General features: G+C 40.6%; 2 protein-coding genes and 1 pseudogene across 2 annotated transcripts in view; all 3 read right to left on the reverse strand.

The window, feature by feature from the left end:
- Positions 1 to 11,469: 11,469 nt before the first annotated feature.
- On the reverse strand, positions 11,470 to 12,803 carry LOC129562704 (cyclin-C pseudogene; annotated as a pseudogene).
- A 1,457-nt stretch (positions 12,804 to 14,260) lies between these two features.
- LOC148776642 (epididymal secretory protein E3-beta-like) lies at positions 14,261 to 19,676 on the reverse strand. The gene is made up of 2 exons (XM_088840357.1): positions 19,602 to 19,676; positions 14,261 to 17,141 (listed from the first exon to the last, which is right to left on the reverse strand). The coding sequence occupies exon 2, from the start codon at positions 17,121 to 17,123 to the stop codon at positions 16,683 to 16,685; it is 441 nt and encodes a 146-aa protein (XP_088696483.1). The 5' UTR covers positions 17,124 to 17,141; positions 19,602 to 19,676; the 3' UTR covers positions 14,261 to 16,682.
- Positions 19,677 to 24,037: 4,361 nt separating this feature from the next.
- RNASE4 (ribonuclease A family member 4) overlaps positions 24,038 to 24,832 on the reverse strand; it is a 26,091-nt gene continuing 25,296 nt past the window's right edge. The window contains exon 2 of the mRNA XM_055436377.2: positions 24,038 to 24,832. This exon is cut by the window's right edge and continues 450 nt beyond it. Coding sequence (XP_055292352.2) covers positions 24,822 to 24,832 — 11 coding nt within the window. The 3' untranslated portion in view covers positions 24,038 to 24,821.

A 24,832-nucleotide genomic window follows, 5' to 3' on the forward strand; every position in this document is an offset into this window, starting at 1 on the left:
GTTTTGTTCTGTGGAAAACTATAAACTCTGATGAGATAAATCAAAAGAGTATATAAATAAATGGGGAGATGTTCCATGTTCATGCTGAAAGAAACCGGAACATGTCATCCCAAAATATGGCTCTTTGACATAAAAATTAAATAAGCAAGGTGACAATATACAGCCTTGACGCACTCCTTTTCCTATTTGGAACCAGTCTGTTGTTCCACGTACAGTTCTGACTGTTGCTTCCTGACCTGCATACAGGTTTCTCAAGAGGCAGGTCAGGTGGTCTGGTATTCCCATCTCTCTCAGAATGTTCCACAGTTTATTGTGATCCACACAGTCAAAGGCTTTGGCATAGTCAATGAAGCAGAAATAGATGCTCTTCTGGAACTCTCTTGCTTTCTCCATGATCCAGCGGATGTTGGCAATTTGATCTCTGGTGCCATCATAAGGAACATCATGAGTACATCATGAGGAACGCTGGGCTGGAAGAAGCACAAGATGGAATCAAGATTGCTGGGAGAAATATCAATAATCTCAGATATGCTGATGACACTACCCTTATGGCAGAAAGTGAAGAGGAACTCAAAAGCCTCTTGATGAAAGTGAAAGAGGAGAGTGAAAAGGTTGGCTTGAAGCTCAACATTCAGAAAACAAAGATCATGGCATCTGGTCCCATCACTTCATGGGAAATAGATGGAAAAACAGTGGAAACAGTGTCAGACTTTATTTTTTTGGGCTCCAAAATCACTGCAGGTGCTGATTGCAGCCATGAAATTAAAAGACGTTTACTCCTTGGAAGGAAAGTGATGACCAACCTTGATAATATATTAAAAAGCAGAGACATTACTTTGCCAACCAAGGTCCGTCTAGTCAAGGCAATGGTTTTTCCCGTGGTCATGTATGGATGTGAGAATTGGACTGTGAAGAAAGCTGATCGCCGAAGAATTGATGCTTTTGAACTGTGGTGTTGGAGAAGACTCTTGAGAGTCCCTTGTACCGCAAGGAGATCCAACCAGTCCATTCTGGGGGAGATCGATCCTGGGTGTTCATTGGAAGGACTGATGCTGAAGCTGAAACTGCAATACTTTGGCCACCTCATGCGATGAGTTGACTCACTGGAAAAGACTCTGATGCTGGGAAAGGTTGGGGGCAGGCGGAGAAGGGGACGACAGAGAATGAGATGGCTGGATGGCATCACCAACTCTGTGGACATGAGTTTGAGTGAACTCCGGGAGTTGGTGATGGACAGGGAGGCCTGGCGTGCTGTGATTCATGGGGTCGTGGAGAGTCGGACACAACTGAGCAACTGAACTGAACTGAACTGAACTGACATAAAAATTATTTTGCATTGAAGGCAATTAAGAATGACGAAGTGCAAAACAAGCTTCCCCCCTTTCTGTCCAAAGGCAGAAAATAAATTTCTTTTTACTGGAGAGAAACTGTCATCATCCCAGTGAGGACACCAGTGGAATCTGCAAATGAATCTCAAAAACTATCTTTTTAGCTACTTCTTCACCATTTACTATCCAGAGATAGTATGGTGAGGGGTATACTATCTCTGGTCTCTGGGATACTATCCAGAGACCAACCCCTTTGTCTTGTCAGTTCTTTACAGAGGTATTGTTTCTTTGTCTAAAAGGTATAAAAGCTTCCTGCTGTGTTCACTTATTTGGATTTTCATTTTCTTGTGAACGCTCCCATGTGCATGTGAACATTTCATAAAATTTGTATCCTTTTATTCTATTGATCTTTGTCAGCTGAATTTTCAGACCCAGCCAAGGAACCTAAGAGTGCTAAGGAGAACTTTCTTCCCATACAATGACATTATGCACTTGTCAAAAATGTGTACATCAAGAACAAATTCTAGTGTAAATTGTGGACTTTAGTCAATAATAATGTATTTTTAAAAAAATAATTTTATTTATTTATTTGCTGCATCTGGTCTTAGTTGCATCATGTGAGCTATTTTGTTGTGACATACAGAATTTCTAGTTATCACGTGTGGGTTCAGTAGTTGCTGTGCCCAGACTCCGAAGTGCACGGGCTCAGGTGTAGGCTTAGTTGCTCTGTGGTATGTGGGATCTCAGTTCCTGGACCAGGGATTGAACCTGAGTCCCCTTCATGGCAAGGTGGATTCTTAATCACTGGATCATCAAGGAAGTCCCAGTATTAATGTATTAATGCTGATTCATCAATTGTAACATAAGCACTACAGTAAAGTAACACGTGGTTCCAAATAGGAAAAGGAGTACATTAAGGTTGTATATTGTCACCCTGCTTATTTAACTTATATGCAGAGTACATCATGAGGAATGCTGGGCTGGAAGAAGCACAAGCTGGAATCAAGATTGCTGGGAGAAATATCAATAACCTCAGATATGCAGATGACACCACCCTTATAGCAGAAAGTGAAGAGGAACTCAAAAACCTCTTGATGAAAGTGAAAGAGGAGAGTGAAAAAGTTGGCTTGAAGCTCAACATTCAGAAAACAAAGATCATAGCATCCGGTCCCATCACTTCATGGGAAATAGATGGGGAAACAGTGGAAACAGTGTCAGACTTAATTTTTTTGGGCTCCAAAATCACTGCGGATGCTGATTGCAGCCATGAAATTAAAAGACGCTTACTCCTTGGAAGGAAAGTTATGACCAACCCAGATAGCATATTAAAAAGCAGAGACATTACTTTGCCAACAAAGGTCCATCTAGTCAAGGCTATGGTTTTTCCCGTGGTCATGTATGGATGTGAGAGTTGGACTGTGAAGAAAGCTGATCGCCGAAGAATTGATGCTTTTGAACTGTGGTGCTGGAGAAGACTCTTGAGAGTCCCTTGGACTGCAAGGAGATCCAACCAGTCCATTCTAAAGGAGATCAATCCTGGGTGTTCATTGGAAGGACTGATGCTAAAGCTGAAACTCCAATACTTTGGCCACCTCATGGGACGAGTTGACTCCCTGGAAAAGACTCTGATGCTGGGAGGGATTGGGGGTGGGAGGAGACGGGGACGACAGAGAATGAGATGGCTGGATGGCATCACCGACTCTGTGGACATGGGTTTGGGTGAACTCTGGGAATTGGTGATGGACAGGGAGGCTTGGCGTGCTGTGATTCATGGGGTCGCAAAGAGTCAGACACGACTGAGCGACTGAACAGAACGGAATGGAACAGTAAAGTAGCATGTTAATAGTAGGAAAATTGTGAACTGTGTGGTTAGGAGAAGAGAAAAGGAAGAAGAGGCATATGGAAACTCTTTGTACTTTCTACTAAATTTTTCTGTGAATCTAAAATTTTGTCCTGGGGACTTCCCTGGTGGTCCAGTGATGAAAAATCTGTTTTCCAATGCAGAGGACAAGGGTTCGGTCTCTGGTCCAGGAACTAAGATCCCACATGCTGTGAGACAGATAAGCCTGAGCACCAGACAACAGGAGAAGCCTGGCTAATACAGGTAGAGAAGCTCATGCGCTGCAATGAATACCCAGTACAGCCTAGATAAATAAATAGATATCTTTAAAAAATAAAATTGCTCTGAACCAACAAGTCCATTAATTTAAAAACATGTTTTAAGATGTCTGTTTGCCTAGCACTCGAGTATCTTTTTCTACAGCCTATGTATTAGGATAGTCTCCCTTCTCCTTGAAGTTCCACAACTTGATTGTATTCCAAGACTACTACAGAGAAAAACAATACCAAGTTATCCATGTCCTTAGATAGGGATCCCCTAATCCTGACCTCACATCAGAATTGCCTATAAAAATTTTTATAATGCCAAGATCCAAGGACTACTGAATCTGAATTTGGGGGACTGAGGTCTCTGCATATCTATGTTTGATTAACTCTAACGTGATTCTTAGTAGAGAACCATTTTTCTTGGCTGACATTGATTTTCACCCAATGGCCAAGTTTTTAAGACTGGGCCTGTGTTTGACTCCTGAGATAATGTTTCCACTTTGTCCTAATTCAGGCAGATGAATTATTGTCTTGCTATAATAAGTAAGGTGCAAGACAGATGGGGGGAAGACAAGAATGGGAGAATATACCTCTCTTAACTCTCTTAAATTATCCCAAATCTTTGAAGTGTAGGAGAGAAAAAATATCATTTCCTTCTATGCTTCTAAATTCTCAGCTGGGGTCCCTGTAACAAAAGACAGAGTAAGAAGATAAAAGCATACAAATTTATTTAGTATAAGGAACATAGCAAACTTCTAAGGAAATGAAGACCCTAAGAAGTGATTAAACCTAAGCATTTTTACGCTGCTGCTGCTAAGTCACTTCAGTCGTGTCCGACTCTGTGTGACCCCATAGACGGCAGTCCACCAGGCTCCTCTGTCACTGGGATTCTCTGGGCAAGAATACTGGAGTGGGCCGCCACCTCCCTCTCTAACACATGATAGTGAAAAGTGAAAGTGAAGTTGCTCAGTCTAGGTTTGACAAAAAGTGGGAAGACAGGGACAGATGTGAAAGAACAAAGGTACAAAATAAGTGCAGTAAGAGAGAAGAAACTTAAGAAGACCTATTCATCTAGATCAGAGATAAAGATGCTCTTTTCCCCTTAGGCATAGGGAGGGCTCCTCTCACATGAAGATCTCATGATCTGCTTCAGAAGGTCAGAAAATCCTTCCTGCACTATCTTCCATCTCTCAAATTCCTTCAGCTTGAAATATTCCATAAGCTAATGCATGCACGCTCAGTCATGTCTGACTGTGACCTTATGAATTGTAGTCCACCAGGCTCCTCTGTCCATGGAATTTTCCAGGCAAGAATATTAGAGTGGGTGCCTTTTCCTCCTCCAGGGGATCTTCCCCACCTGGGAATAGAATCTGCGTCTCCTACGTCTCCTTCATTGGCCAGGCTTATTCTTTACCACTGCACACCTGGGAAGCCCTCAATATGCCAGGGTGCCATATTCAGTAGTAACATGTCCTGAATCCCATCAGATGCTCCCTGTGCAGGAAATGGACCCTGGTGATTGGCTGCGCCCTTATGTTGGCCCTAAAATTCTAAAGCAAGTTCAGGCATCTGATAGGGTCTCTATTTATGTTTTCTCCATACTCATGCCTCACTGAGAAGGGATTAGGTCTATGGCCTGTTATTTTGTATATTCTATTCTCTAGACCTATATTTGATTGCTGACTGCAAAAGTAACAGTCTTGAAGCCCTGTCCTGAAATAACGGATCAGTGTCTTCAATCTAATAGTTACTTATTATAACAATTATCAACTATATTCAGACCTCTTAGAATGCTCCTTTTTTCATGGTTGCTGATGTATTTCTGTGTCAGGCAATCAGCCAGTGATAGCCAGAGCAATGAGTCAGAGGCTGATGCTAGGTGATGAGTTCCAAGTTCCTTTGTGAGGTTTAGTTTTATTGTTTCTGTGGAATTGAACTCCTGACACTCGAGATGGCCTTCAACTCTTAGCTCATTGGTCAATTTGGGCATGTGATACAGTTTCTTCTTTGGCCTATTGCTGTATCAGACTATTTCTTGTGACTTCCTTCTTTCTTTTCACATCAGTCATAACAATCTCTATACATTTTATAAACAAGATGCTTGCTCTTTGGAAAGAAAGCTATGACAAACTTGATATATTAAAAAGCAGAGATATCACTTTGCCCACAAAGGGCCATATAATCAAAGCTATGGTTTTTCCAGTAGTCATAATATGGGTGTGAAAGTTGGACCATAAAAAAGGCTGAGCACCAAAGAATGGATGCTTTTGAGTTGTGGTGCTGGAGAAGACTCTTGGGAGTCCCTTGGACTTCAAGAAGATGAAACCGGTAAATTCTAAAGGAAATAGACCCTGAATATTCATTGGAAAGACTGATGATGAAGCTGCAGCTCCAATACTTTGGCCACCTGATACAAAGAGCTGACTCATTAGAAAAGACCCTATTGCTGGGAAAGATTGAGGGCAGGAGGAGAAGGAGACGACAGAGGATGAGACGGTTGGATGGCGTCACCAACTCAGTGGACGTGAACTTGGGCAAACTTGGGAGATATGAAGGACAGGGAAGCCTGACACCCTGCAGGCCACGGTGTCTCAAAGAGTTGGACACAATTTAGCAACTGAATAACAATAACAACAGAAGGGAAAATTGCCTAAGACTTGGAAATGGACAAAAGAGATTACTGGGAGTCTTTTCACCTAGTACCAGGATTTGTCTAGCAGACCCACTGTGGATGAACAGACACTGTGAAGATGTATACCTTTGATTTGCAGAATAGACATAAACTTTTATAAATGACAACAGTGCGTCATTCCTGTTCATGGTGATACAAATGAATTTTATCCAGCAAAGAATACACATTTCTGTAAACTAAAGTCACATTTGAACTATTTTTTGGATGTTACTGACTTCCTTATTGTTGATGAGTTTAATAAATTAGGTTTATTTATGAGCTTATTCAATGATATGAATTTAGTATTTAGACTTTCTTGATAGCCACAATTTTAACTTTTATTTATTTATTTTTTTTGTATTTTTTTATTTTTATTTTTTTTCCAGTTTTATTTATTTATTTTTTTCAAGTTGAACAGACTAATTTCTTTAAACAAACTTACTTATACTCCAGAGTCCTTTAAAAACTTAATAGCATTTATACATTGAAGGTATTTGATTTTCTTGTAACTAGCACTCCAAATGCAACAAGCATTTGAAGCAACAAGCATTTGACCCAACAAGTAAAACTTTCTACAGTTCATAACTTTTATAAATAAAATAAATTAAATGTACAGTGAATAAGTTCTCTGAAATATTTCAATATTTCTGCAGGTTTCGTAACCTCGTAAAATACATTTCAACTAAAATTCACAAATCTAAAAACCTGTTAGGCATTTTTAGGCGTTTTAAGATGGAAATGAAGACCAATGTTACATCGTAATATGCCAATTACAAATAGTACTTCAAATAGCAAATACTACAGTTTGTCCCAAACTTTAAAAACTATTCATGAACTCAACACTGAACTATTGATGGCTATGAGAATTGTTTCCTAGCCTTTTTGAAAATTTCAACCCATTTACGTTTAAAGTAATTATTGAAAAGTACGATCCCATAGCCATTTTCTTTATTGCTTTGGGTTCAAGTTTATACACTCTTTCTGTGTTTCCTGTCTATAGAAGATCCTTTAGCATTTGTTGGAGAGCTGGTTTGGTGATGCTGAATTCCCTCAGCTTTTGCTTGTCTGTAAAGCTTTTGATTTCTCCTTCATATTTGAATGAGATCCTTGCTGGGTATAGTAATCTGGGCTGTAGGGTATTTTCTTTCATCACTTTAAGTATGTCTTGCCACTCCCTTCTGGCCTGAAGAGTTTCTGTTGAAAGATCAGCTGTTATCCTTATGGGAATCCCCTTATGTGTTATTTGCTGCTTTTCCCTTGCTGCTTTTAATATTTGTTCTTTGTGTTTGATTTTTGTTAATTTGATTAATATGTGTCTTGGAGTATTTTAACTTTTAAAAACATTATTCACACTTCACAATTTTACAGGTGTTACTTCTTTTGCCTGGATTTTCCTTTCCAACCTAGCCTGCTTGGTCGCTTCCCCATCTTTCTAGACTGTGCTCAAATATCCTCTTCTCTGAACTTTCCTCTCTCCAGACCCAGAACTCTTCTAGCCCTAATTGTTCAGATCCTGTTAGCACTCATTGGATTCTATTTTCGTTGTTAAATTACATTATAATTATACCAAAGTATAACTGAAGTGTAAATTCAGTTAGAAAACATCAGATTTGCTGTCTTGCCCTTCTGCTCTTTGCTCCACGTCTTCAAAGCAGGGTGGCTTTTACTAACCACACATTTACTTAATAGTTTTCTCTTCTTACTTCTAATTGAGTTAGAATTTCTCTGTGAAGCAAATTGACTTCTAGCTTTGGACTTATAGCTACTTGTAAGGTTATGTCGAGTGAAACAAGAATACCTGCCTCCCATTTCTCAAATGGAAATTTAGGATTTTTGATGAGTGTCATAAGATACTTTATTGCTAGGATTCTTCAATATTTGAGGGGAGGATGTGAGGGTTATAAAATGTAAAAAGTTCATGAAAGCAAGAAGGGATAGAAATCTTCTCAGAATGCAGAACAAAGGGTGAAGATGTCACAGCAAGCCATCTTTCCCTTTTCCCACCTCACACCCACTCACCATCAGCAGTATGGACATGAACTAGAGTATTGTGTTGGATCAGAAATAAACTTTGTATCAGAGTGTTCATGGAATTATTATAATTTTGATGTGTGTAATATCTTGTGAAAATATCTATCTTTGAACAAGACCATTGAATAATATCTTTGTCCTAGATAATGTTGACTCCTAAAATATGGGCTATCCCATGTGACAGACAAAATCTGAAATTTTTCCAGTTAGAGTATCTTTAACATAGATTACTTTGGGACCACCAATCCTAGTTTGTAAAATGAGTTTTGACTAGATTAATACCATTTTTGATAGTTACGTGCATATGTGTCAGAGAAGGCAATGGCAAGCCACTCCAGTACTCTTGCCTAGAAAATCCCATGGATGGAGGAGCCTGGTAGGCTGCAGTCCGTGGGGTCGCTAAGAGTCGGACATGACTGAGCAACTTTACTTTCACTTTTCACTTTCACACATTGGAGAAGGAAATGGCAACCCACTCCAGTGTTCTTGCCTGGAGAATCCCAGGGACGGGGGAGCCTGGTGGGCTTCCATCTGTGGGGTCACACAGAGTCGGACACGACTGAAGTGACTTAGCAGCAGCAGCAGCAGTGCATATGTGTGGTAATTATATCACAGCTACTAGACCAGTGACTGTAAACTTCTCTGAGAATTTGATGAAAGCCATTGATTTGCTGTCTCCAAATGGAAACATACCAAGAAGAATTCATATAATGTCAGTGGTTTTGTTACTAGGAAGAGGCAATTTTTGCTCCATGTTGGATCAGCTTCTTTGATTTTAACCTTTGCTTTTTGCTGCTTTTGTTATTATAATCATACTTAATGGTCTGCTCTTCTGCTTGACTATTCACAGAGAGATAATCTGACCCTTTCTACCTGTGACTGGCAGAAAAGAAGAAATTAACACTCACCCACCCTGAAGCTGGCCATTCCTGGAAACATTTGGGAGACTTATGACCTTTTTACTTTACTTCCTCACCTTCTCCACACCTCTCTGTTCTATAAAAGAACCAGATATTCCCCCAACAAGATGGTTATTTTGAGACATTAGTTGGCCATCTTCTTGTCCAGCTTGCTTTCTGAATAAAGTTGTATTCCTTGCCTCAACACCTCATCTCTGATTCATTGGCCTATTGTGCAGCAAGGAGATAGACCTTGGACTTCTTGAAGTCCCCAGGTTATAAGAAGCTGTTCTAGAGAACTTGACTCCCTTTGGAAACTGGCTTTTTTACCTTCTACCATAATTTCTTAGCACAATATTTATCACACAGTAGGCATTCTATAAATGCTATTGAATAGATGAATACATGAATGGATGAATAAAATATGAGAAAAATTTTAACCATACAAAGCAGCATATGCTAAATGCCAAATATATGATGTAAATGAGTTAAGAGGAAGGGATCACCATGGATTGGAGCCTAGCAGCTTCTCAGTGGCCATGGACTCAACCGGGACATAAACATAAGGCAGATTGTCACCAAGTGGCAAGAAGTGAGAACAAAGTTTCAGTGGCTGGAATGTGTATGGCATATTTCTGGAATTGTTAATGTCTACATATGGCCACTACTAACAGAACAAGTAGAGTGAGTGATATCAGATGAGCCTAGAAAGGTGGGCACAGGTCAGATTATGAAGGCTGGTGTGCTTGAAATTGAGCAAGACCTTGCAGAATCCTCTGGGTACAAAAGTCCTTCTGTTTCTTGTTTGCATAACTTCCCCCTTTCCAAAGAGCAGATGCAGACAGTTACTAATTAGAGAAGTGGGGAAATGGAGAAACAAAGGAAAAGCAGTCAAGAAAGGGACTTGAGAATGCTTTAATAGAGAAAAAAGGAAGTTGGAGGGCTATAATAAACAAAGAGTCCATGGCTTTTCATTGGCTGAATCCTTGCCAGGAAAGTCCTGACTAGCCCTGCTAGGCTCTGCTATGTTCACAGGGTGTGAGAGCTCCCTCTTCTGGTCTTCAAGTTCTATTTACTCAAGCCACTCCAGTACTCTTGCCTAGAAAATCCCATGGATGGAGGAGCCTGGTAGGCTGCAGTCCGTGGGGTCGCTAAGGGTCGGACTCGACTGAGCGACTTCACTTTCACTTTTCACACATTGGAGAAGGAAATGGCAACCCACTCCAGTGTTCTTGCCTGGAGAATCCCAGGGACGGGGGAGGCTGGTGGGCTTCTGTCTGTGGGGTCACACAGAGTCGGACACGACTGAAGCGACTTAGCAGCAGCAGCAGCAGTGTGTGTGTGCACACTAAGTTGCTTCAGTCGTGTCCAACTCTGTGTGATCCTATGGACCAACGCCTGCCAGGTTCCTCTGTCCATGGGATTCTCCAGGCAAAATACTGGAATGGGTTGCCATGCCTTCCTGTACTGTTTACTAATTTTTTTACAACTATTAATACTTTTTTTAAATTCATTTTCCTCCTATATTGTTTTGAACCATCATCATTTAACATTTTAATAAAAATAAATTTTAAAAGTGAGGTATTCGTGAAAAATTATTGTAGGAGAGCTGAAAAGACAATCCTAAAATATGACTCTAGGAAACCGGAATACACCAGTATATAGATATTTTTTTTTGGAGAATGTATTTTTATTCTTGTAGTTTTATACTAGGAAGTCAACATTTAATAATCCATTATTCACAATTGAATTATAAAATTTTTTAATCCTTAAATTGTACATCAATATCCTATGACTCCAAATTTTATCACTCTCCTTCAAGTCTGAAGAAAACGATCATGTAATTGAGTAATTTCTACAGACAGCAAAGTCCCACTGACATAACATTTAGTCTGAAGTCCTACACTCAGATGAGAATTAAGACAACCACTATCTAACTGGCCTGAAACCTGACTGTGTTCCTGGCTCAGGATTCCTGCAGTAAATCTGTAAGTCCCCACTAAGACACAGAAATAAACTAGGGTGTGTACATCATATAAAAACTTCACAGTAAAAATAACAAAAATGTTACCAAATTTCAACCATATTACAGTTTTCATCCAATTATTTTTCAAAATGCCTGATTAACTGAATTAAATGCAATTTTTAAAAATGTTTGCCCAGCATTTCAAAATGGTTATGGAATATAACTTTTAAAATGTCAAAGTATGCTGTACATATTGCACTTCACCGCTAGGCTGGGCTAGTATCCTCCATGGCAAGATACCAAAACTACTGAATAAAATGCACTTTAAAATTATAGGCAATTGATTTATTTCCCTGAAATCATCATCATCATCACCAAAACCTTCCAGGATTTTGTTAAGATTTGATTCCTTAAATACAATTTTAAAGTTTACCTTAAGGAGGGAAAAAAAAGACCCTCATATATTTGACTTATTTCCTTTTTTGGTCATTCAGTGACCAAAGAGAATTTTAAACAAATTATGCTTCATGTTGTCTGGCTTAATAAAAAGCTAAAATTTCTATTATCCAAATTAAGAAAAATTTTACTAATCAGAAGCTATTAATTTTCAAAAGTCTATGTCTGTCTGTCTGTAGGTCCTCTTAGAACCTTTCCAAACTTTCATAAACAATAGATTTTAATCAATTATGTGTTAGAATCAAATTAGGTAAGGAAAACATTTTGCAAAAATAAAATCACTTCCCAATATGCTTGACAGAAACAAGCTATTCATTTTCATGTGTGTTCCACTGAACACATTACTGAAATCTGTCCAGTGGTTTATTTCCAACTGGTCCACTATGAAATTCTTCGGAATGTTTTAAGATTGGCTGTAGTTAGAGTTCTGACTTCCATTTGGACCCTGCTCTCCTTCACTGTTTGGAGGAGGTTTTGGTTTCGGCATCTTACTAAGAATAGTTGCCATCTCTTTTCTCTCATCAAAGTTTTTCCACTGCTCATACAATTTTAAAATAACCCTGATTATTTCCAAAATCTTCTCTATATCCACAGAAAGCTCAGCAAACCACTGTCTGGCATCTTTCTGCTGTACAACACAGGCTACATGCAGGCAAGCTAAAGCTATCATGAAAGGAGGATACAGTAGGCAAAGATCCATTCTGTAGGTATCATTCACTATCCTCCATGCAAGGGGAAGCAACATGTCTTCTTGGCCCACGTCCTGCACATACTGGAACAAAGGTCTATAAGGATGATACACTATCAAGCAACAATCCATTAGTTCTAAAAGATAGAATTCACATTCTCATACATGGTTCATCTTATAAGGAAATTCCTTTGGAAAAGCATATGGAAATCTAGTTTTCAATACAGAAGTAGCAGCAGCAATCAATCTTGTATTTGAGACTACTCCAAATTCCTCTACTTTGGATGCCAAAAACACACATGTAGGAGCCATTAATACAGGATCTATACTTTTCAGAGAATACCTTGCATAGAATCTCTTGAAATAGACGGTAGCAGTGGCAATAACTTGTTGTCTTAATTTAAGATGTTCACCCAATGCTTGGATAACATTTGTAAAAAATATCTGTAATTTCCAATACTTTTCTTCCGAAAGAAACTTTAAATCCTTTTGGCATTCCTTCAACAGATCTTGTTTATCCAAAATCCATTGCAAATAGTGGGAGCTCTGCCAAAAGTTCCCTGCCATGGAACACAGCTTGCCCTGATAAAACAGCACCAGCCGGTGGAGCGGCCTGCGGAGCGACCATAGACCCAACCCTCCCAGTCACCGCACTCCTTGATCTACACCAGTACATTTTAAAGCAGTATTTATCAAGTAAGGAAACCAACTTGTATCTCCCATATGTAAATTGACCGTTGATGAAGAACTGTTACCCCCAGAAAACTGAATGTGCCTCTTGGTGAATATCAGATGAGTGTAATCTCCTTGGTTCTGTCTCGTCACAACAAAAATTTGAAGCGACGGACATTAAAGACCTCAGCGTGTCACAGCTCTCAGTCAGACCGTGTTACAGCTCTCGGATAGACTGTGTTACAGCTCTCAGCCCTCAGACAGACCGTGTTATAGCTCTCGGACAGATCAGTGTTACCACTCTGTGTTTTATTTAGAACACAGTTTTATTAAGAAAATAAAAGGAAAATACATCCTTGAGGTATGAGGGGATGCCGACCCAAAAGATGCGAAGAGAGAGCCCCGGCCCTTTGGCTCCTCTTTTTATATGTTTTTTCTTCCCCCTGGGTCTGACCTATGTAAATTAGGCTAGCCGGAATGCTGTTTGTTCTACCTGAGGTCCTCACTCCTGTCCTCGGACTTTCCTTTGTTCTATTTTCACGGCTTTTCCTTTCCTTGTCTTTTAGGTACCCCCATTCTGGACTCCTGTTTCCTATTCTACCTACCTAACATGGATATCAAGCCAAAAGACACAACCAAGGCAAAGATCAGGAGCAGGAAAGATTTATTACTTGCAGCAAGGAGCCTGGTGGGCTCTGTAGAGTTGGACATGATTGAAGCAACTTAGCACGCACACAGCAAGTTAGGAGCACACCAGAGATTTTTCCCAAAGCAGTCTCTGCAAACAGTAAAACTAGGGAAGTTTTAAGCTAAGGGTACTTGCATATTACGAAGCAGCTTGAGCAAAGAATTCAGTGTGGAACTGGGGCAATGTTGACAGAGTCCGAGCTTTAGTTGACTGAAGTCAGGGGGGTCAACAGCATCTTTCTGTCCTGCATCTGGAACTCAAAAGACTTTATCAGATTGTTATGTATGTCCTTTGAAGAGAAATTGAGACACTGTTTTATTGCTGAACAATTACTTCTTGATTGCTTTCCCTTTGTTCCTGCATCCCTTACTTCCCTTAAGATCTTATGGCCAAGTTTAGACCACAAAATGCCTATGGCTAAAATGGCTTCTCTTATGTTAAGAAAGCCCTTCCTGGTTCTCTTTCTCTGGGGACCCCCTATCCTATCTGCTTATAGAACTACTGTTCCACACTAATCTCTTGTGAGTTTGGTTGGTAAAGTTATTTATCTCCCAGGGCTCTGCTCATTCCCAAGTACACTGAAAAAACTGCAAACCTGAAGAGCTATTTGGAACATGATGACCGATCTAGATTCACTGGCCACTCACTGAGGCCCGAGCTCTAGGAAGGTGTTCTTGAGAGGAAAATTTGTTTCCTTTTTCCCTTGTAGCTTAACTGGTGCAATAGTTATATTATATGAGATATTGACAGGAGAACAAACAAATGTTTAATAACACGTAGCAGAGACCCGGAAAGCTGAGTAACTCACCAAAATGGCTGATGCCACCACCTTAAACACCATCTTTAGCTAAAGACAAAAGGAGATGTCGAGGGTGAGGAGTCTATGCAAGATGATCAAGAAAAACACAGTAAACAAGGATAAGGTTGTTTTGCAGATTTATTATTGCCTTCTCCATCAGTAAGTTTCTAGAGTATGAGTCACCCTCACCCACATTCCTGGTACATCAGGAAGACACTCTTACAAATGGAGATTTCCCTTTGACCTGTAATTGTCTCTCGTGTGAGTTCTAGGTTGCTTCAGTTGTGTCTGACTCTCTGCAACCCTATGGACCATAGTCCACCAGGCTTCTCTGTCCATGGGATTCTCCAGGCTAGAATACTGGAGTGGGTTACCATGTCCTCCTCCGGGGGACCTTCCTGACCTAGGTATTGAACCCGGGTCTCTTCTGTTTCCTGCACTGGCAGGCGGGTCCTTCACCACTTGCTCCACCTAGGAAGCCCAAATGTCTCCTACAAAAAAGTTACAAAAGTAACTTCTATTTGATTTTCAGAATTTCTCTCATACCTGCTGATTCTTAAAAAATAACCAGGCTAAAATGATCCCTATGACAAAGAGGCGTATTTCAGGGTGGAAAATTCTGCTTCCTTACAGTGTGCAAACTAATTTAATATTTTTATATTATTGCTGTTCTGTCACTCAGTCATGTCCAACTCTTTGTGACTCCATGGACTGCAGCACGCCAGGCTTCCCTGTCCTTCACCATCTCCCAGACCATGCTCAAACTCATGTCCATTGAGTCAGTGATGCCATCAAACCATCTAGTCCTCTGTTATCCCCTTCTCCTCCTGCCTTCAATCTTTCTCAGCATCAGGGTCTTTGCTAATGAAATGGCTTTTCACATCAGGTGGCCAAAGTACTAGAGCTTCAGCTGCAACATCAGTCCTTCTAATGAATATTCAGAATTGATTTCCTTTAGAATTGACTGGTTTGATCTTTCAGTCCAAGGGACTTTCAAGGTTTTCTCCAACACCACAGTTCAAAAGCATCAATTCTTCAGCATTCAGCCTTCTTTGTGGTTCAACTCTCACATCCATATGTGACTACTAGAAAAACTATAGCTTTAATTAGACAGACCTTTGCCAGCAAAGTAATGTCTCTGCTCTTTAATACTCTGTCTAGGTTTGTCAAGGTATAAAATATTTATACCTTGGTCTTTTTCCTAGTTGTTTCAAAGTTTGGGTCATTTGTTGATGCTGGAGACTGAATAATAGTTTTTAGTATTTCTCTTTCACATACCTGCCCCGGGCATAATTATATGACATGAACATTTCTCTTACCCTGTGTCTCTATCCCCTATTTAGCAAAGAGAACTACTGTGGACATTACTTATTTCTGTCTTCAACATTTCCTTCTCCCATATACTTCCTCTTTCCTTCAACAGAATGTAAGTATTAAGCCTCACTCTTGAACAGAGTTTCATTTTAAAGTCCTCTAACCTTACCTTATATTTCTGCCAAATGAACATGATTATTATCAGATAAACTCATTTATGTTCATATCTTCTATTTGATATTTTATTCATCAGGAAACATATGACCTTAACTCATCTAAAATGCAGTACCCTCCTTACAGATATTTTTAATGAAACCTAGAGAGAGCAGACAATTGCTGGGCACTTGTCATGTTTGTTTTCTCAAAGTTAAAATACCAAGTCAAAGGATGAGGAAGGAAGAAAATCATTGTTGACTGAGCACCTGCTATATGCCAGGAACATGCTACATATTTTATACCTAATCAGCTTTGGCCACACCCACCAATCCGGGTGGAACTCAACATGTCCCCACCATTAATGCCTAGGTCACATCTTATCCCCTGCTTAGTGCATAAATAGTTATACTTTCATCACACACAGAAACCTATTACACACAGTAGACACACACAAATAACATATAAACTTATAAACAGTACAAATCACATTTAAGCATAAGCTATATAACACACACTTAAAACACCTGTACTAATCACACAACACATACTCTGTACACATTTCATACACACTGGAATGATATAATTTATTTAGGGATGGGAAGATCATTCAGTTTGCAAAGGTATAAGGAGAATCAATATCAGGAAAATTCCTGAGACAGTAAAAAAGAGACGCCATATGTGCAGAATCTTTAAAAAAAAGAAAACAAAACAGAAGAAAATCAGATAAATGAGAGCAGAAGGGTATTCCAGGCAGAGAAACAACAAAGACAGTTATGAGAGCAAGAAACTATGTGAAAAATGCTAAGTAGTTGAAAAATGTTGGTACATAAATGTAAGGGCTCTTGATGTACACGGGGCCACCACTTGGGAGCACTGAAGACCGAAAGCTGTGGGTGTGGGTGGACTTTCTAGTTGCTGATATCCTTTAATAACCGCATGTCCTCTATGCCATCAACAAACCCATTCATGCTGCAATGGAATTCAATGTAGCTGTAGCTCTTGTAGTCTTCGTAATTGCTTCTGCTGTTCTTCCGGATGCACTTGAGTATCTCAAAGGGATATGCGGACCATATATATACATTTCTGTGGCGGTCTCTCCAGTTCCTCAGGCATATATGCTCAATTTTGTGCCATAAGGCATAGATGAAGATGTGATAGTTCTTGTCTTTTGGAATGCCTCTTTCCCTCATCAGATCATTGCATTTGTACTTGCTGAATTCCCAATTTGTGCTCAGGTGGTGCTGTTTCATAAATTCCCTCCAGGAAAGGTTCTGGCTGTGTACAAGGAGCCCACATAGAGGAAACAGCAGAGCCAACAGAGAGCCTAGGACCTTTAGAGTGGATGCCATTTCAGTCACCAGGACCACCTGTGGATCCACAGGGAAGAGAGAGGAAAGCATTATCTCAACACTGCTGAGCTCCACCTTAAAATTCCTTTCTCTGTCAGTGTAGGCACCTGGACCCAATTTTACCATTTGGTTTCCAGGCTGGAAGATAAGTCTCATTAGATAATAAAGTTTATAACAAATGAAAATATACTATAGCCTGTCTGAGACAAGCACTGCTGCTGCTGCTGCTGCTAAGTCACTTCAGTCGTGTCCGACTCTGTGTGACCCCATAGACGGAAGCCTACCAGGCTCCCCCTTCCCTGGGATTCTCCAGGCAAGAACACTGGAGTGGGTTGCCATTTCCTTCTCCAATGTGTGAAAGTGAAAAGTGAAAGTGAAGTCGCTCAGTCGTGTCCGACCCTTAGCGACCCCACAGACTGCAGCCCACCAGGCTCCTCCGTCCGTGGGATTTTCTAGGCAAGAGTACTGGAGTGGCTTGCCATTGCCTTCTCCGGAGACAAGCACAAAATTGTAAAAATGAAGTTTACTTTGACAGTTTCAAATACCTCTTGTCTGCCCTCTCTTCTACCTAAACTAAGAAACTTATTTCCCTTTAGCTAACTGTTTTGCATCCAGATCAATTCATAGAGGAGTATGTATCCTTAAGAAAATGGGATTTTAAGCTTTATGTTTGTGAATTGCAAAAGGTTGTCACCTTTAAAGGGGATGCAGAAGATCAATAGAGATTGGGGAGATATTTTCTCAGCAGGAGGCTTTGGTTCCCAGAAATCCTAGGCTGCGCTACACTGACTCTGAGATGTTGCTCCCCGGGATCTTGTCTTCCTTATGACACTTCTCCAAAGCCTGTGAAACAGGCTACCACTTCTGACTACACACACCCCTTCTCAGAAGCCATTTCCCTAATTATTGTCATTATAAACGATCTTGATCTGTTGTTAAGAATGTCATCATAATGAGCTCCCATTTTGAAATATTGTTCTAATCAGTCAGGTACCAAGATTGAAACTGCCCTCACAAGAGCTACTCTGTTCAAAATTAGGGCAGAGAGTTGCTTGAAAAAGTCTCCCCTTTAAACTAGCTCTCTGTCCTCATTTACCATGAGGACTATACCTAACCCTGTGGAATGTCTATCCTAGTTCTCAACTCTGAGCGTGATGCCCAAAATGGACCTAATAATCTGTCCCTCAGACTTGTGAGAGTCTTGTGAGATATATGCATTGAGAGCATTTGTGAGAATATCAAGTGCTACATCAAACACAGCATAAGGGATAGGTACCTTCTCTTTTGTGATACCCTATCCCTGGCTCAAAATGCCTAAATAGGATGAGAAGACCAGGATTCAAGCTGCTTCAGTGTATAGTTGGCCCTCTGTATCCACCTGTTCTGCACCCAGGGATTCAACAAACTACAACCATGAATTAAAAATATTAAAAAAAATCCGGAAAGTTCTAAAAAGTAACACTTGAATTTGCTTTGTGCTGCCAGCTAATTCCATAGCATTTATATTGTAGTTACAGCTATTTATATAAAATTTAAATTGTATTAGGTATTATAAGTGGAGAAGGCACTAGTGACCCACTCCAGTATTCTTGCCTGGAAACTCCCATGGACAGAGGAGTCTGGTGGGCTGCAGTCCATGGGATCGCTAAGAGTCGGACACGACTGAGTGACTTCACTTTTCACTTTCATGCCTTGGAGAAGGAAACAACAACCCACTCCAGTGTTCTTGCCTGGAGAATCCCAGGGATGGGGAAGCCTGGTGGGCTGCCATCTATGGGGTTGCACAGAGTCGGACAAGACTGACGTGACTTAGCAGCAGCAGGTATTATAAGTAATGTAGAGATGATTACTCAGAGAAGGCAATCAACCCACTCCAGTACTCTTGCCTGGAAAATCCCATGGATGGCGGAGCCTGGTGGGCTGCAGTCCATGGGGTCGCGAAAAGTTGGACACGACTGAGCGACTTCACTTTCACTTTTCACTTTCATGCATTGGAGATGGAAATGGCAACCCACTCCAGTGTTCTTGCCTGGAGAATCCCAGGGACAGAGGAGCCTAGTGGGCTGCCGTCTATGAGGTCGCACAGAGTCGGACACGACTGAAGTGACTTAGCAGCAGCAGCAGCAGCAGCAGAGATGATTAAGATGTATAGATTAAATGCAAATGCTATGCCATTTTATATCAGGGACTTGATGCTTGGATTTTGGTATCCTGGGCATGGGGGTCCTGGACCAATACTGCATAGACATCAAGGGACAATGAGGAGGAGACTAAGGAAGAAGCAGGAGGGGTAGAAGAGTGGGGAGAGGCTCTAAGAACTGTATCAGTGAGATTCATACTGAATTGAATTCAGGTCATTGGTACTTACAAGTTGGATCACTGTCTGTTCTTAAACCCACCGTCTTAATTTCCCCTTCCAGCTTTCCTGGGCCTTTCCCTCCAAGCATCCTTAGCACCAGCCCTTGTAACCATACTCACCCTATTTAGATCCAACACTCCTGTCACTGGTCGAAGTGGGGATCAGTTTATGGATCTGAAGAGCAGAGAGTTTGTGTCTTTCCCCTTTCCTTTCCCCTTTCCGTAGAGCCAAGAAATCTCAAAAGTGAAGGAAAGATGGAAGGAATAGCAGTGGGAGGTACAGCACTCCAACTACTTGGCAGTAGTTGTGGGGAGGGGAGTAAGACAGACTTACTATAAGAACCAATTCCTGTATCTTCTTGTCTAGAACACTTGGGTTCACTCTGAGTATAGCCTGGAGCAAAGGAGTCAAACTTCAAAGACTGACTTGTGGGCATGAAGAAATTATAAGGCCCTGGATAACTCCAGAGGGGGATCATCAGGAGACAACCAGAAATCTGGTTCCTAAACTGGTTTCCCAACAGAATACTAGGAGTAATTCCCTGGATGATTATGTTCCAGGGGAATTTAAGTGAGGAAGACTACACCTGAAATTGTAAACTTCTGGACTTTCATTGAGAATTGAAAAGTATCTAGTCAAAGGCACATTTTGCAGATAAAGTGAGATCCTCAAATGTGTTTTCTATTAACATATTTCTTCAAGGGCTGTTCCTAGCTAAGTCTCCTTGTCTGAATTTCTCACTGGGCCACCTTGTTATCAGAATATCAGGAAGTGTAGCAGAATATACCCCCCCAAAGTATGCCTCTGAGGTGAGTAACATTTGCCTCCCCAAAATGTGTCTCTTTGGCAGGTGGATTGTTTTGAGCTGAAAACAATCAAGGTCCAAAAGATTCTACAAGAACATTTGACCTTCTCCCTAACTACCTAAAAGAGTTATGGACAAAGAATATTATCTGCCATTCCAGGAAACAAAGGATGTTGAGGCCATCAAGCGAGCAGTCATTGCAGTAGTTGAATTCAGGATGGAGATAAACAGGATACAGGCCTAGATAGTTAATGTGTATATCAAGGAAAGATTTTGCTGAGTCTAGATTCTTACATCTTTCTGTACAAGGAAAAGTGCTAAATTTGTTAAACTTGAGTTGCCTGGTTTTTCTTTAATTAACAGTAATCTCTTGATGTTCCAACTATTTGTGGCTTTTTGGGGGAAAAGTTCCTATATATCCTGGTTCTTCCCTTACTTCTTCAAAACAGTCCCTCAGAGCTATCTGAGAGGCTGTCACCCAAGCTTAAGTCCTCAGTAAGTCCACTGAATAAAACATAATTTTCAACTTTTAGGTTGTGAATTTTTTTTAGTCAACAGAATACAGATAGAGGACTTATTTTGGGTAGAGAGCTATCACCATGGATAATTACAGTATAATATGAACTAGATATGTAGACAGGGAGGTCTGTTAAACTCTGTTAAATTTTTTCTCTGTTCCCATGGTCTCTGCAAGGCTTAACAAATATTTGTTGACCAAATGTTTGCTCCTTTCAAATTCTGCTGAATTGCTCTCTTCCCTTTGTAGTCCCCAAATACTATCCCCAACTTTTGCCTCTAGCTAAAAAATGTTATTTGAGGTAGTAGCTTGGTCCATTTGTCAAGTTTTACTCAGCTTTCCTGGGTATCTCCTATGCATATGGGAAATATTCATGTTGTTAAGCTTCTGTTTGTTTTTTGTTAAAAAAATTAATAAATAGAAATCTCATTTAAATGGAGTCAGGAGACCAGAAGGGGAAGCTTTCACACTCTACAAGGATAGCAGAGCCAATGGGAAGAAGAAAGATTTCCTCTTCTGGCTCAGACCTTAAGAGACTGTTGCAATTCGGCCAATGAAAAGTCACACACTCTTTGCTTACTGTAACCCTCTTAACTTCATTCTCCCCTCTATAAAAGAGTTCTCCTCTCCATTTTTGCTGAGGATTTGCTTGTGGCTTATCATGGTTGCCCACCCAAAATTGCAATGCTGATCCCAAATAAGCTTTCTTTTTTTTTTTGCTGGAAAAAAGCCTGGTGGTCTGATTGTCTTTGGGCAACACTTGCCCTTGTTAATTTATTTTTTTATTACAGAGGGAACACAGACAGAACCTAGAAGTGTAGAGGAAAAATTATTTTTCTTGTCCTAGAGTTAGAATATTTAGTTTATATCCAGAACTTATCTTCAAAACTTGTTAGTAGCAATGCCATCTTCTTTCTTCTCTCTTTTTGGCCATGTGTGTTGACTTCAGTTCAGTTGCTCAGTCATGTCTGACTCTTTGCAACCCCATGACTGTAGTACACTAGGCTTTCCTGTCCATCACCAACTCCCAGAGTTTACTCAGACTCATGTCCATTGAGTTGGTGAGGCCATCCAACCATCTCATCCTCTGTCGTCCCCTTTTCCTCCTGCCTTCAATCTTCCCCAGCATCAGAGTCTTTTCAAATGAGTCATTTCTTCACATCAGGTGGCCAAAGTATTGGAGTTTCAGCTTTAGCATCAGTCCTTCCAATGAATATTCAGGACTGGTTTTCTCTAGGATGGACTGGTTGGATCTCCTTGCAGTCCAAGGGACTCTCAAGAGTCTTCTCCAACACCACAGTTCAAAAGCATTAATTCTTCAGTGCTCAGCTTTCTTTATAGTCCAACTCTCACATCCATACATGACTATTAGAAAAACCATAGCTTTGACTAGATGGACCTTTGTTTGCAAAGTAATGTCTCTGTTTTTTAATATGCTGTCTAGTTTGGTCATAACTTTTCTTCCAAGGTGGGTTGACTTGCAGGATCCCAATTCCTCCACCAGGGATCTAACCCATACGCCCTGCAATGAAAGCTCAGAATCCCAACCACTGTACCACCAGGGAACCCCCTTGTTTCTTCTCTTCAAATGGGAAATAAGTCACCAGGGTTAGATGGGAACATGTTGGTATTTACAGAAACTCTGGTGCAATTTAAGCCCTAGCTCATTATTCCCCTGAGTAATGGGGAATTGGGCACCGATAGACTGGATGGAGGTTGTCTCAGGGAACACTGTGAATCCAACTACACTCTAGTTCTTTGGGTGAATGAAGAGGGGGCATAAACAGGCAAGAATCCTGGGTACCCGGGTATGGAGGACTTGCGAGATGATTCTGAGAAAAGATAAGATGGCCATCATGTTCCCATACATTTCGAGAGTTCCCAGCAAGTTAGTGGCATCCACTGAAGACCTAAATCAAGCAGTGGCTCAAGGAGTGTAGAAGCTGGAGGGAGACACTACTAGGGCTCATATGTGATGCTGTAAACTACAAAAGACCCATTTTATGTCTGCTAATAGCTCTTTTTCTTGAGAAAATCCCAAATTAAATTCTTCTAAGAAGTTAAATGAGGGGCAGTAGTTTCTTTTCCGGAGAAGGCAATGGCACCCCACTCCAGTACTCTTGCCTGGAAAATCTCATGGATGGAGGAGCCTGGTAGACTGCAGTCCATGGGGTCGCGAAGAGTCGGACACAACTGAGCGACTTCACTTTCACTTTTCACTTTCATACATTGGAGAAGGAAATGGTGACCTATTCCAGTGTTCTTGCCTGGAGAATGCCAGGGACCAGGGAGCCTGGTGGACTGCTGTCTTTGGGGTCGCACAGAGTCGGACAGGACTGATGTGACTTAGCAGCTGCAGCAGTTTCTCTTCAGTTTGCTGGTGCTCCACTACTGTTAGCTCAAAATAAACTGAACGAAAGTGAAGTCGCTCAGTCGTGTCTGACTCTTTGAGACCCCCATGGACTATAGCCTACCAGGCTCCTCCGTCCATGGGATTTTCCAGGCAAGAGTACTGGAGTGGGGTGCCATTTCCTTCTCCAGGGGATCTTCCCCACCCAGGGATCGAACCCAGGACTCCCGCATTGCAGGCAGACGCTTTACAGTCTGAGCCACCACTGAAGTTCAAAATAATCCACATGCCAAAGTAGCATGGCTTATGAAGGACTCTTCTGAACCCCTAGTTTTTTTAACAGGTGAGTAATATAGCAGTGTATACATAAAATGTGCTAACAGGGTAAATCCTATGGGTTCTCACCACACACACACACACACACACACACGAAAGGGTAACCACGTGAAGTGGTAAATATGTTAGCTTGATTATAGTGATTATCTCAGGATATATATGTAAACCAAATCAAGTTGTACATCTGAAATATAAACAATATATGTCAGCTACAATTCAAATGCTTTCAGTTCAGTCCTTCTACACATACACACACACTCTCCTTCTTTAGTAACTAATGTCTTTATACATCTCTGTTCCCCAATTCGTTTCTAAATATGCAAAGGGAGAATGTGTGAGAATTATCTTAAGAGGAATCATTCTCTCTGAAGCAAATGAAACAAAGCTTTCTGTGTCATGGTCACTAACCTGAAGGGCTTTAGTTTTGACCAGAGTTTATGAAGATATTAAAGTATGTGCATGTTTATAAACTGGAAAAGAATTTAAAGAGGACAGGAGGAAAAAATAATCTCACACATAAGAACATAGTCTTCTCAAATACCTGGAATTGAAATTATCTTATTTTCTTTATTATAAGGAACTTATGAAAAATCTTTCAGTCAGGAAGAGTGCAGGTGTCTTAATGATCTGGTACATTTTAATACTCTGACTTACTAGGGTGACTCAAAAGTTTGGGAAAGGGAAAAGAAAATTCCTTGTATCATTCCTTGATCTTATTAAATCCAAATACAGCTAGTTTGCCACATAATACAGATAGAGTTCTCACACTGTGAGTATATATTTCCAACTTTTTAATGCTTCTCCCAAGAGCTGACTTTTAGGAATAACAAAAGCCATGTATTAAAACTTTCAAAACTCCTTGTGCTGAGGTGGGAAAAACACTGGGTGAGTAGCCAGTTAAACTAGGCTTTTGTCTCAGCTTTTCTACTAACTTTTTGGTCTTAGCAAATCCCTTAACTTTGAGCTTTTGTATACCGTAACACTAGGAGCAGCATCCCAAGGGTGCCATGGTATTAGAATGAGATAGCTTAGATGAAAGGACCTTGAAATTCTTGAAGTGCTATGTAATGACTACATTCCAGATGATAAGATCAAAGATAGCAAAGCTGACCAATATTATAAAAGAAAGCGTATTACAGAAGAGCCCAGATTCATTATAAGTTTGTGTCTCATCTTTCTCTGTCATGCAATGTGTTTAACAGAATGGATTATACAAAGATGAAAAAAAGAATCAGGGGAGCCGGCCTGGGACAGCTCAAATGCTTACTCATTACTATTTAAGGAGTAAGTTAAGGGCCAGCTGCTGGGCCATAACCCCTGTTGAGTGGTATCTATTTGTCAA

This window comes from Moschus berezovskii, chromosome 9 (assembly GCF_049115385.1).
Source record: "Moschus berezovskii isolate FMDL1 chromosome 9, NW_MosBer_1.0, whole genome shotgun sequence".
NCBI lineage: Eukaryota > Metazoa > Chordata > Mammalia > Artiodactyla > Moschidae > Moschus > Moschus berezovskii.